This window comes from Balaenoptera acutorostrata, chromosome X (genome assembly GCF_949987535.1).
Source record: "Balaenoptera acutorostrata chromosome X, mBalAcu1.1, whole genome shotgun sequence".
NCBI lineage: Eukaryota > Metazoa > Chordata > Mammalia > Artiodactyla > Balaenopteridae > Balaenoptera > Balaenoptera acutorostrata.
Genome location: NC_080085.1, coordinates 49,218,290 through 49,232,817, shown reverse-complemented (window position 1 = coordinate 49,232,817; position 14,528 = coordinate 49,218,290). Strand labels below are relative to the sequence as shown.

Sequence of the window (14,528 nt, the reverse complement as noted above, 5' to 3'; positions counted from 1 at the left end):
GACAAGCCAGAGGCCCCCACCCCAGTCCCTGCCCCAACTCCCAAGTACTACTAAAGAAAGGAGGTACTGACCTGACTGTTCTGGAATTCTCACCATCAGATCTGAAAGAAACAGAGAAAAAACCCGACAGTCAGCATATGCCCTCTACTCCTCTCCTCCCTCTGCCCTACGCAGCGGCCCCGACACGTAGCACGCATCATGAAAATGAAGGGTAGGGCATTTCGTGCAGAGAGAATGGCCAGTGCAGAGGCCATGAGGTGGCGGAGGGCCTGGCCAGTTGTTGGGACAGGGAGGAGGACAGCGTGGCCGGGGTGGAATGAGTGAGGGGAAGAGTGGTTGGAGGTGAGGTCAAGGAGGTGCCAGGAGCCAGCCATGTTCTAGCCTAGTGGGTCATGGTGAGAAGCCTTCCTCGGAGTGGCTGAGAGGCAGCCTGCAGCTGTGGCCAGGGGCAGAGCCCAAGGTTTAAACAGCGAGAGACCAAGCTTCAGATACTGGCTCTGCCACTTACCAGCCCTGTGACCTGGGCAAATCACCTCCCTGCTTGGAATCTGAGCCTCAGTCTCCTGACTTGTAACACAAGGCCAATCCTTGCAGGGCTGTTGGGATGATTAAGCCCTTTGCAGCCCAGCAGACAAATGCCAGGTATTATTAACAACATAGAAAAGGCTTTGCCAATTGCCTGGTCCAACCTGCTTATTTTCCGGATGACAAGAATGAGGCTGAGAGGGTGAGTGAGTCAGCTGCTGGGCTCCTTTCTACTACATTGGTCTGCCTTCTTCATTGTGAGGCCCCCTCAGAGGCAAAGGAAGGGCAAGAGAAGAGAGTGGCACTGGGGACTGCTTTGAGGGGACTGAGAGAATGAGTGAAACCGGACCCACACCCCCTCCGGCTGTTCCTCCCTAAAAGAGTGTGTGTGTGTGTGTGTGTGTGTGTGTGTGTGTGTGTGTGTAGGGGAGGAACAGTGGAACTGTCCTTGGGGGTGGGGAAAGGGAGGAAGAAGAACCAGGGCACTTGGAAGAAGCGGGGAGAGTGTGTGAAGTGGCTTCCCTGTCCCCTCTGTCCTCTTCTTCCTCCTTTTCTGCCCTCCCTCCCCCACCCCCACTCCCACTGCAGACTTCGGAGGAGACAGAGATGAACACATCACAGGCTCTGTCCCCAGGTGAGAGAACCAAGAAGCGACCTTAGTGAGGGGACCTGAGTCGGGGGAGAGTCATCTATGCTGAGTGCAAAGTGAGAGGGACACGCGGGGAGGGGAGGCGGAGCTGAGAGTGAGTATTTGTTGGAAGAGTGAATGGAGCGCCCACCCGGCCAGGTGGGGCAGGCAAGCATCTGGGTGCAGGAGCGCAGGCAGTGGGTGAGGCCATTGCTTCCAGTTCTGCTACTTACTAGCCATATACTCCTAGGGAAGGCACTCCCCGATGTCCAGCCTCAGCTTTCTCACTTGTAAAATGACATGACAGGGGAGGGGAGGGGGGCAGGAGGGTGGGGTGGCTGTGAGGTTCAGCCTGGCACAGTGGACAACAGTGGGTCCAATCGTTAGCCTCTGCAGCCCCCTAAAGGGACAGAGGACCAGGGCCACAGAGCACCTTTTCACATTTATTAAAACTTTCCATCTCACTCTGCAGCAGCAAGATTTCTTCTGAGGCCTGGCTCAATTATTCGCAGGTACCAGATCAGATGGGCCTAATTCAATGACTCCCCAGCTGTCAACAGGATGGAGGCTAAGCCCCTCAGCCTTTCTCCCTAACACGAACCCTCTGCTCCAGGCAGGCTGGTCTCCTCGCCACCCCACCCCAAAACCCCCAGCACACACGTATTCAATCTACTATATACCAGGCCCCGACTCAGGAATATAAACCCTCAAGTTGCTCACAGACTGGCCCCTTGCCTCAATCTATTATACTTCAGAGCATAAGCCACATACATAATCATCTCCATTGGCACGTGAACAATCACCGGGCACCTACTATGTACCAGGCAGGGTGGCAGGCTCTTTTGGTACATGACCTCCTTTGATCCTGCAAAGTGGGAATTACTCATCCAATTTTAAGATGATGAAACTGAGACTCAGAGAAGTTGAAATGATTTGCCCCATGGCACACAAGTAGGGGAGCTTGGCCTGGACCCCACAGCTCGTGCTCTTACCACCACGCTCCACTGCACCAGCAGCTCAGTGCTGGGCACTTATGCATCGTTAAGGTGAGTTCCCTTATCCTCGTCCCCCAAAGTCAGGACAGGCACTTCCTGACAGGCTCTTTCTTAGGAGAGATTACCAGATATGTACCTCTGCTCCAAAAGCACTTCTGTATGATGTTACAGTCCTCAAGATGGCAGCTACGGGGAGCAAAAGAGCTCCACGCCATGAGGCAGAGTGAATTAGCCAGCTCTCCTCACTGTGGACTGATTCTTACTAGTTCGAGGGTATACGGCATCTTATGACCCTCAATGCGGGGGTGCATGCCACCTCAGGGGTTTACAGGCTCTTATGTGTTTAGTATACAAATTATTAGTTACATCTAGAGAACCATCATCATTAACACTGTGCTATCCTACACCTCTTCAGGACTAATGCCCAGCCCAATGGTCAATCCACCCCTTACTCCATGAAGCTGGACCGCCATTCTTTTGTGAGGTAGCACAGATGTAGAAAGAATGCTGGGCTCTATTATGGCTCATTCCCTAACTAGCAGCATAGAATTGGAGAAATCACTACTCTCTGGACCTTGGTTCGTCACCTATAAAACAAGGGGGCTGTGTTAGTTGAGTTCCAATCTTCAGGCCCTAAGATACTTAGTTTCTTCAGAATCCCAAAGTTTCTCTCTTTTATCAATTGGGTTCAGCTACCTATGGGTAGAAACAAAGACCCAGGGTACCAGATACCAGGGTACCAGGGTACCCTGGGTACCAGGGTACCAGGGTACCTCCCTTTATCAATCCATGTCAGGAAAGGAGATGGATTTCTCCTGCTACTCCTATGGCTTTCTCCCAATGGAAGGCCACTTCAGACCCCAGGGTTCTCAAAAGGCTTGTCTATGCCAATTCCCATCCTCAAGAGTAATGCTCAATAAACAGTAACTGATTGAAGCCTATGAGTATAGTGACCATATTTGCTGAACCAAAAACTCAGGCATGTAATGAGACCAAGGATTTTGACGTTGCTGCTTCCAGGTACAAGGGGCAATCTGGCAGATGGGAGAATAAATGGCAAAATATCGACAGTTCTTGAACGTTTGGGGGACTTATGGGGACAACAGGGCAGAATAACTCAAAAGAATATAAGCCTTTGAGTTGCCATACTGGGGTTGCTGCTCTCACCTCCTGACTGGATTCCCTGCCTCTCATTTTGACCCTCCAAGCTATCTATAAACAGTACCTCAGAACACAATAAGGTGCCTCTCTCCCAAGAACCTGGAATTAGATAAATAAGGTTGTCCTCTGAGACCTAAACTAATAAACAAAAAACGCATCAGAAACGAGATATGCAAAGTTACCTGAGAAAGAGAGACTGTTCCTCAAGCCAGCATTTGAGCAACACGTCTACAAAATCAGGTGTCCAACAGAAAGGAGCTTGGACACGAACACAAGTACATTTTTTAAAGGAGACTTGAAGAGCTACTGTGTACAGGGCTCCTCCTAGAAGTGTCCTGAGGAGAAAGAGGTGGGGTACCCTGGCCCAGGGATCATAAAAGTCTCTTTAAATGCTGAGAACCAGCCCTGGGGCAGCCAGGCAACTGATCTCCCAAACATCAACTTGTCTAACTGCAAGTCTCTTCAATGGGCAACCACCTTGTCTCACTGGCTGCTAAAGGAACATCTCTCAAGCACAAATCAGTTGATGTGGTTCTGCTGCTTCAAACATTCAATAATTTTCTCACCGATAATTTTCCCACAGACGATTTTCCCACAGACTTCCGTGCCAGTCAAGCCCAAACTCTCCAAAGCTCTAAATCTTACTCCGCCCTCCCATCTACTTTCTTAGAACATCTGGTATTTGTTCCCTGGAACACTCTTGCTCCTCTTTATGTTTTTAAAAATTATTTTAAATTTTATTAAAGTGATATGTAAACTAGTTTAAAAAGTCAAATTCTGAAAGGATCTTCAAAATAAAAGTTTCCTTTTCAACTCTCTTAGTTACCTTTTTCTGAGTTTACTTTCATATTTCTAAAGTATACGCTTATATTGCTAATCCATTTTTGGCGTTTTTGTGTGTGCGTACCCTTTAAACTTTTTTGTTAACCAAAGTAATACATGCATATAGATTTTCAAGTCACATAGTACTGCAAGGATTAAAACAAAACAAAACACACAAATTCCCCACTCTACCCCTCCTCACCCCCAACTCCCACTCTCAGAGACAAACTGTTTTCAAGTCTTTTAACTACTTTTTCGGGTATTTACCTCCTCATTTCTAAGGACCACATGCATACTTCTATTTCTTGATTTATTTTTTTCAGTTTTGTATATCATGTACTGAATTCCTACCGTGCAGGGAGAGGGTAGGGCTCCCTAACACACATTTTCCTTCCCATACAACTTTTTCTTTTCCCTGGTGTTGATGATTATTTATTTATTTATTTATTTTGCTTGCTTAGTTTTCTTCATGTATATGATCAATTCTCCCCAAACTTTGTGAGTAGTGCATTTCTCTTCTCAATGTGTTCTGACACATCAGGTAATCCATCAGATTTTTTTTTCCTTTGAGACATCATTCTCGCTGCAATCCAGACTGGTTGCTCTCCAGGCCTGCACAAGGTTGCCCATAGATCTGCTCCCTTCTCCATCACTCTGGGATTCCCTTCACCTCTCTTCTGTGTTAATTTTCTGTTTCCTGGATTCCTTGGCCTTTTTTCTGAGTTTATGCCTGCATTTTGCTGGAACACATTCTCCAGTGCTTCCTCAGAAAGGAGGCCTAGGACATAAAATCTTTAGCTCTCCTTTGTCTGAAGATGTCTCTATTGCGCCCTCACCCTTGACTGATAATTCAACTGAGTATAGGCTTCTAGGTTGGAAATTATGGTCTGTCAGAATTTTGAGAACACTTTGCTCCATTGCCTCCCAGCTTCCAGTGCTGCTGTTGAGCAGTCCAATGCCATTCTTTTTCTTGATCCTTTGTACATGATATGTTTTTCTTCTGGAAGCTTTTAGGATCCTCTCGTTATCCCTGGTATTCTGAAATTGAGCCGTGGCATACCTTGGTGGGTTTTTTTTTTTAATCAATCATTTATGTTGCTGGTTACTCGGTGGGATTTTCATTCCTTTAGTTCTGGGACTTGTTCTTGTATCATGTCTTTGATCCTTTCCTTTCTGCTGTTTCCTCCATTCTCTATTTCTGGAACTCCTATTGTTGGATGTTGCAGTTCCTCAACTGATCCTCCCGTGTTCTCATCTTTTCTCTTCTGTTGTCCATCTCTTTGCCTTGTTATTCTGCTTCCTAGGATATTTCCTCAACTTTTATTTTCTAATCCTTCTCCTGAAATCTTTATGTTGGCTCTCACTATCTTAAATTTCCCAGGTTTCTTCCCCACTCTTCATTACCTCTGTTCCTTCCAAGTTTTTTGGTTTGTTTGTTTGTTTGCTTTTTGGGTCATTCTTGCAGGTTGATGGGCTTCCTCAAATAGCCTTGTACTATCTGATCATCTCTGGCTACCTAAGGCTTGTTTTTTTTTTTAATGCCAGTTACATTGAGGTTTAACTTACATAAAATGAAATATACCTACCTTAAGGGTCCTTGGCTGGTGAGCCCTGGCGATCAGTTCCCATGACGGGAAGCTCTGTGTGTAGATGGAGCTGGCCCGGTGATGGGCTTCACTACAGAGTTTATGAGCTGAGAGCCTGTTCTTTTGTTGGAGGACTCCCACATGTCATCTTTTGGAGGCCTCTGTCAGGGGCCTTTCAGTTTCCCCAGAGAAGAAACTTTTTCTGTCTCATGTGCTCCTGACTTTGGTGTCCTGGAAGTAGGCAAGTGGAAGGAGGCTGAGGTTCCACTGCTTTAGGGTACAGATCCCTTTGCTTGCAGCCTTGTTTCACCCCCATCCTCCACTGTGCCTGGTGTCCCCAAGCCTGGAGGCTCCTAACTTAAATTTTTCCAAAGAATCACCCTCCATCTGTAGAGATGGAGCTGGGGAGGGGTGTCCCGACTGAATGGGGTCAGGGAGGGGCCAAGAGGGTCTGTTCACAGACTTTCAATATTCTCCTTGTTTTCAGTTCCATGCCTCATCCTGCCTTCTGTGCTTCACGGTACCTCTGATTCCCGAGCATTTCTGGGGCTTGCTGGGTAGAATAGTTTACTTCTGGTCAGCATCCCAGACCTTGTGTTTCTACCTTTTTTATTCCTTTACTCATATTTCAGTGGGATTTGGGGAAGCAGCAGAGATAAATAAGTTTACTCAATTAGTTGTGTTTAACAGGAAGTTCCCCTTCGTATTCCAGCCAACTCTTATTCATCCTCCGTGACTCATTTAGGCAAGACCTCCTCCAGGAAGCTTATCTTAATGTCCCTAAGTTGGATGAGGAGCCCCTCCTCTGTTCTCCCACAGGATCCTTTTCTTGCCTCCATCACAGCTCTGATCAAACTGTTTTGAAAGTGTCCGTTTCCATGCCTGATTCTCCCTGTAGACTGGGGCCTCCTGGCAGTCTGGGGCCATGTCTTAGTCACGCCTGTGCCCCCAGTTCCCAGGGTCTGGTCCACAGGGGTACAGAGTAAATATGTGATGATGGACTGAATGAATAAATGAATGACTATACGTATGAATCAGACCCAGCCAGAGGGACCATCTAGAAAGGGAAATAAGCTGAATACAATTGTTCTTATACAAGGCCAGTTCCCTAAAAGCTCTAAGTTCCCTAAAAGCTGTATGTGCAAAGATGCCTACTGCAGCATGATTTAAACCTGTGAAGGACTTCCCTGGTGGCACAGTGGTTAAGAATCCGCCTGCCAATGCAGGGGACACAGGTTTGAGCCCTGGCCCGGGAAGATCCCACATGCTGTGGAGCAACTAAGCCCATGCGCCACAACTACTGAGCCTGTGCTCTACAGGCCGCGAGCCACAACTACTGAAGCCCGTGCGCCTAGAGCCCATGCTCAGCAACAGGAGAAGCCACTGCAATGAAAAGCCTGTGCACCGCAACGAAGAGTGGCCCCGCTTGCTGCAACTAGAGAAAGCCGGCACACAGCAGCAAAGACCCAGCACAGCCATAAATAAACAAACAAAAAAAAACAAATAAATAAAAACCAGTGAAAAAAATAGGCCCAGCATGTTGAGAGGATGGTTAAGTACATTACGGTATATCAGTTGTCATTAAAAATGATGCTTCTGAAGAATATGCAATTACACGGGGAAATGTTCAAACGAACAAAGCAAGAAAAAATTGTATGTGCTGTATTATTTCAATCAGATGAAAAGAACGCAGAGAACAAGGGAAATACATCAAATGTTCAGAGTAGCTGCCTCTGTGTGTTGTAATTATGGGTAATGTTTTTCTCCTCTACTTTTCTAAGTTTTTCTAAATTTTCGAATGGAAGAATGCATTAAGTGTATACTTTTAAAAAATTTCCTAAGAAATGAAGTATCCTGAGATACTTACGAACAAAATATTGTGAAGGGGACCCAAGGGTCTGTGTACACTTCTAGCGGCACTTGCTGGGAAGGCTCCGTTCTTCACTGGCCAGAGACCCGGAAGGCCCAGGCCCATGGAGCACCAGCCCCACCGCAGCCCCCACCCCCACTGCAAAGCAGGACCTAGTTCAGGAAGCCAAAGGAGGAGGATCACGGAGCCCAGCTTTTTACAAACTGCAATATCATAGGCTGTACTGGGAAACAGAAGGTCCTACACTGGACATCACACTTCAGAGACCTCTCTCTGTGAGGTAAAGGGTCTGTGGGGCCAAGAGAATATGCCCATCAGGATCTCTGGCCCTCTCCCTTCTAGACTGCACTCAGGTACCTGGAACCCAGAATTCCCTATCCATATTTCTTGAGCTTACTTGCAGGAATTGTGTGGTCTTATTATCCAGGTCCATCTGCTAGGCCCGGTGGGTGGTCAATGGGAAGGGAAAATAGACAGGGTTTGGATGTGGGCTGGGGTATCCATACACATCTCAAGGCTCCATATGAACTACAGGTGGGAAGAGAAGGGGGAAGGGCCAGTGGCCTCAACTGGTACCTTGCATGGGCTGCACAAACATAGAGGCAGGCAGGTCCATAGGTCCCTAGGCCTCAAGGTTGGTAGAAGGGCCTACCTTGAGTGTTAGACAGATCTAGGTTCAAATCCATTTATTTGCTGTGCAACCATGGATGAGTCCATTCCCCTCTCTGAACCTCAGCTTCCCCAACTATAAAATAGGTATAATAATTCCAATCTCAGAGAGTTGTTGTGAGGCTTGCTGGGGGCACAATGGCTTAGAGGTTATGAGCGCAGGCTTTGGGTCAGACAGGCCGAGGTTTGAATCCCAGCTGTGCCCCTCGTAACTATGTGATTTACATCTCTAAGGCACAGTTTGCTCACCGATAAAGAAAATAATAGCACTAACCTGATAAAGTTGTTGGAAGGATTATGGTTGTAATGAGTATGTAATAACATTAGAAAATGCTTAAATAAGAAAAGGCTGCTTTTATTAATGGGCGTGCAAATATTGGCTATGGTAGGGTTGACTGGCCTTCTGCACTCCCATCCTCCTGCCCAGCTTTATTTTTCTCCATAGTACTTATTACTATTTGACATATTTTTGTATCTTCTTGTTTATTTGTTTCTTTTCTTTCCCCACCCCCTACATTCACACACTAGAATGTCGTCAGCTCAGCAGGACAGAGGTCTGTTTTGTTCACTCTTTCCAAGTGCCTGGATCAGTGAGAGACTGAAGATGTTCCTCAACAGTTGAGTAGACATCTGCCATGTAGACAGGGGTAAAAGGTATTCTTGGCCAAGAGAACAGCCAGAATATAGGCATGGACCCATAAAGAAGTCCACTTTACCGAGGGTATCCTAGATACTTCAGTACAACTTGAATGCAGGTCAGGAAGGGAACAGAGTGGCTAGAAAGATGAGTGGGGAAAGTGGGGGCGGGGGGGCAGGGGGATGAACTGGGAGATTGGGATTGACATATATACACTAATATGTATAAAATACATAACTAATAAGAACCTGCTATATAGCACAGGGAACTCCACTTCGTTGTACAGTAGAAATTAACACAACATTGTAAAACAACTATACCCCAATAAAAAATAAATAAATAAATAAAAACTAAATTTAATTGAAAGGTGAGTGGGGCTGTGGCCTGACCCAAAGGAGCATGCGAGAGCTTTCCTAGACCACAAGTGGTGTGAAAACCAACTTGTGACAGCCAGGAAGTGGTAAAGCACTAGGGGAGAGGCAAAGATGCCTCCCAAGTTCAACTGCCACCTAAATCATGATGATGTGAAAGGCCAAAGTTAAAACTTTTTGAAAGATAATTCAGGTGGAGGGAAGACTCCTTTCTAAGGGGCCATCTGAGCCAAGAATCAGACCTAGAAATGACAAATAGGCAAGTACAGAAGTCATATGGATGAGGTAATAGTGACATGCAAGAAAATCTTATAAGGTTAATTAAAGAGAAGAAAAACTAGATGAACCACAGGACAAATCAGAAACCTTGTTGGATAATGTAACCATTTTCAGCATTTTTCACATGACATTGAATGGATCCACATGATCCACAGGCCCATGGTGGTTTCAGTTGCTAGTTATCTTTCTGTTGATGATTACTCTTCCTCTAGTCCTTTGTTACCACTGCTCATTGAAAAGTCCTGGGATGACAATGACGATGATGATGATGATAAAGATTGCTGCATCAAAGGAAATATCTGTCTATCACTTTTCAAATTTCTTTTTCAGAAAATAAAGAGGCAAGTATCACTTCACATTTTTATTTTAAAGAAAAGAAAGACAGGCAGAGACTACAACAAAAACAGCATTGAACACCAGGCAAGAGTGTGAACCTCATTGTATAATTGCCAGGAAGCCCCTGGGGGTCTCGAACCAAGGAGTGACAAGGTCAAACGCTGCCTTCCTAACCTCCTGCTCCTTTCAATCACTAAAGCGGCATTTATTTGGTCCTTAGCATTTCTGCCTTCTAATAATCCAAAAAGAATAAAGTGATTATTAAGCACCTACAATGGTCCAGGACTTGTGTTATCTTCATAACAGCTGTGCAAGGTCATTATTATTCTTCTCATTGTATAGATGTGAGAACTGGGGCTCAGAGTAGCAACGTGATTTACCTAGAGTCACACGGCTAATAAGTAGTGGAGCTGAGACTCAAGTCTAGGTTTGTACGATTCCAAAGCCAATGCTTTTCACTGCTACAGCTGTGGCTTCCTTCTGTCATGCCAGAGCTAGGCAGCACTTCATCTCCCACAGCTTGGCCTCTCTCCCTCATCTGGCCCCGATCTCCCCTCCACACCATGAGCATTCAGGGGGTGCTTCTGGAAGAGACAATCATTCAAGGATGGGAGGCGGGGCACTAAAAAGGGAAGGTGGGGTTAGGCACAGGTACTGCACTATTACAAAAAGAGAGAGAGAGAGAGAAGGAAAATGGAACTGGCTCTCCAGCCCTCCCTTCTTGCTTCCCTCTGCTGGCGGCAGAAGGATGGAGGTTCAGCCATGATGGCAGAGAGAGTGGGCGGAAGGGGGCGCAGCAAGAGCAGCCTGCTATTGCAGAAGCCTCAGCTCAGCCTCAAAGCCCCCTCCTGTGTGCTTGGGGCCCAGCTCTGGCCCACCTGCTCCCACTGCCTAAGCAAAGGAGGCCAGGCTGTTCTCCAAGCACCCACCCAATCCTGCCAAAGCACAGCTCACAGCAGACCCAGACCCTCTCAAGTCACAGTGAGGGCACCCTGAGAGGTGGAGGGACTAGCCCGGGGTTCAGACAGAGGAAGGCAGTGGCAGGGTGGGGGTCAGAACCCAGGTCTCCAGTCCCTCAGCTGAGGGTTCTCTTGATGGCATGGTCTAGATGGCAGAGGTTGAGGAAAAGGGGTGCTCAGGAGGCTGCCACAGGAATGCTCATGACAGGGCTGGAGCCAGAGGCAACACATGCCAAAATGAGGCCATACAGGGTTGGGTATTTGGGGGCTGACTAATAATTTCCATTCTCAATCTGGATTGAGAAAGCAAAACAACCATTTTTTAAAAGTAGCTTTAGCCTTAGTTTGGACCTCAAGAGCATAAATCTTTACCTCTCTCTTCTGTCAGGACCCTGCTGAAAAGAATGTGAAGGAATAAAATAAGGTAAGAAATCATAACAGTGAAGAGGATGGGAGAGGGTGATATCAATGGGTGAGAGATTTCAACAAATTTCTGGGAGCAAAAAACAAAGAGAAGAGTGTTCACAGTTGAAGGAGAGCCAGTCAGGCCAGCAGAGGCCCAGAGAGAGTCCAGACTTGAAGATGGTAGGTACAGGGGAGGGTAGGAGCAATCAGGGGCTGAAAACGGGGGGATACACTGAAGGTAAGTACATGAAATCCTTCCCTGTGCCCCCACTGACAACTCCCAGATCCAAAACACAAGCTGCCTGGCTTTCATCCCTAGGCAAAATATCAAAGGAATTAAACTATCTGGGATTACTCAGGGCACCTAGTGGCATGTTGGTGCTCCCAGAATAAAGTGCTTTTCATTCTGGCGTTTGGGGGGCACCCATTACAACTGCCAGTTCCCCGGCGGCTCACCTAAAATAAAGCCAGCGAGTGGACAAGTCAGCTGGATATACAGACATCTCACTTTGTATCAACTCATTCACAAACTATAAAATAGAAAATATGAGAGAAAAGGTGAGCAGCCTAGAGGATCAATCCAGGAAGTTCAACATCCAACTAACAGACATTCCAGAAAGAGAAAACAGAGAAAATGAAGGGCAGGAAACTACCAAAGAAATTATGTAAGAAAAGACAAGGTGCAGCAAGTTGAAAGGGCTCACTGAGTACCAGGTAGGGTGAATGAAAAACAGACCTTGAGGGGAGTGTTGGTTTTATAGGTGTGTTTGGCTTGTAGAAACTTGACCATGTGATGTGAGCACTTTTCTGTATACATATTTCAGTATGAAGTTTTAAAAAAAATCCCCCTCCTAAAAAATCTTCAAATAAAATGTCCCCAGAAGATGTGCTATGATTATCCTGTGGTTTCAAGGAACACCACACAACAGTAAGTTTAAGTAAGTACATAAATAAATAAATAGATTGATAAGGTGGAAAGTCTAAATAGATCGATAAGGTGGAAAGTCCTGATCCAAATATGTAACAAAGTAAAAAGCGGCATGACTTTGAGCAATTCGTAGAGCATAAGAGACGAAAATTCATTTGATCTTGATGCTAGGAAAATTTTCCTGGGAGTACAGAGGTTGGGACAGTGGACCTGTGGGAAGTGATGTGTAATTATAGTACACTATTTGGCCCTGCAATGAATAATATGACATAGTCATAATCACATAAACACCGTGTATTGGTGGTCAACTTTTAAAGTCAATCTGTCCAGAAAAGCACTGAAGACCTAATTATTGTTACATAACAGAATGCAAATGTAGTCAACCTTGCTGGATGCAAAAGTACAGAACACAGAAAGTGGGAGGTGGAAAGGTGGAGGAGAGATGGAGGGAAGGATGGGGCACTAATAACTATATCTTACAAACTGAGTGGTCAAGAGATACTGTGGAAAATTGATGGAATAAGAAATTACAGTCTAAGTAGTATCTAGCAAAGTTACAAAGGTAACTAATAGAGGAACCAAAATAGTAATATAATTATTAAAGTTTGGAAGGGGGAAAAAAAGAGTCAAGTGTTGTAAATAAGCTAAATTCTCACTTGTCATAGTAGAAAGAAGTCAATAGATGATGTTTAAAGTTGATAAATGAAGAAAAAACCAACAAAGGATGTTTATTTGGAGATATGAAGTCACCACCAGAAAGCCTCAATGGTAAAAGTGGTCACCTCTGGGGGCTGGGAAGTGGGGGTCAGGGAGACATTGGCTTATTACTATGCATGTCCTTGTGTACTATTTGCCCCTTTAAAATTATGTATATGGGGACTTCCCTGGTGGTCCGGTGGGTAAGACTCTGTGCGCTCCCAATGCAGGGGGCCCAGGTTTGATCCCTGGTTGGGGAACTAGATCCCACATGCATGCCACAACTAAGAGTTCGCATGCCGCAACTAAGAAGTCCACATGCCACAACTAAGATCCCGAGTGGTGCAACTAAGACCTGGCGCAGCCTATATAAATAAGTATTTAAAAAAATAAAATAAAATTATGTATATGTACTGCTTTGATTTAATTTTTCAAAACAAGTCCCTCCTCTTTCTTTGGACCTCAGTCTCCCACACGGTCCATATAAAATGGGGAGGTTGATGACTCTAGGTGATGCGAAGTCTTGTTCTCCAAAATCCATGCTTCTTTCTAGAGCAGAAGCAAGACCAGTGAAGGACCAGTGAAGGACCAACTCTTTCCTAACTAACCCCTCGACTCCTCACAGTATCATAATCATCCGTTACGGATGCCTTCTCAGGTGCCCCAGCCTGCACCACCCTCTGGTCCTCTTCAAACCCCACCATCACCAGTCCAGCCTCACCAGCCTTCCATTCATTCAACTATTTACACCCATTAGTTATTTATACCTGTCTGAGTCACAAAGGATTTGAGGTGGATTACTCTAATAACACAGATAAGGAAAGAATAAAAATTGAACGAGAAAATAAGAGCTCAGAAAAAGAGATCAACAAAGATGCTAGAGCTGTAATTCAAATTAACTGGTAGCTGAGGCAGAAAGCAAGATACAATGAGCCATGACAGCCTCATATTAGGAAGGAGGAAATATACCAGTTTTCAGGGGAAGCAAACCTTTGCCGAGCACTGAATTCTTCAAGTCATTGTCCATTGTCCATGGGAGATTTCATGAAGGAGAAGGAAATGACTGTTCTTGATTTGTTCTGTTTTTGTTTTGTTAAACTTCAAGTTGTCCTATTGTAATGATGTGCTATCCAGATATCTGGATGACTTATCTCCTATAAAAACTGAAGAATCCTAGGTAATATCATGATTATGAAATGAGGTATGAGAGCATATGTTTTGGCACAATCATGAATTATGTCATTGCTTTTCTTCCCCCGGAAATGACTATTTATTGAGCACCTACAAATATCAGGGAATGCCATTCAAATGATCTTGGTCAATCCTGAGAGATGGGCATTGTCATCCCATTTTACAGATGAGGAAACTAAAGCTCAGAGAAGGTAAAATGACCTAGCTGAGGTCATCCAGTTGGTTGGGGCAGAGCCGAGATTCAAACTTAGGTCTGTCTGTCTCCAAAGCTCATTCTTTACGTATCATTCCCGGGGGCCTCAAAACAAAGCCACCCAGGCTAGAGACACCCTGCCTAAGGCAATGGGGACACAGTGATGACACAGGCCCGCCCTCTTCCATGAAAACAGAAAAAGGGGGACGACAGGCCTTGCTGTCAAGCCAGAAACTGCCTCTGAGCTGCCTCAGTTACATTAAATGAGGACCTGCAA

At 45.6% G+C, this 14,528-nt stretch overlaps 1 protein-coding gene across 3 annotated transcripts in view; it reads right to left on the bottom strand.

The window, feature by feature from the left end:
- IQSEC2 (IQ motif and Sec7 domain ArfGEF 2) overlaps positions 1-14,528 on the bottom strand; it is a 75,683-nt gene that overhangs the window by 51,667 nt on the left and 9,488 nt on the right. For all 3 annotated transcript variants that reach the window (XM_057538643.1, XM_057538642.1, XM_057538646.1), the window contains exon 2: positions 72-101. In XM_057538643.1, coding sequence (XP_057394626.1) covers positions 72-101 — 30 coding nt within the window. The remainder of the gene's footprint in view (positions 1-71; positions 102-14,528) is intronic.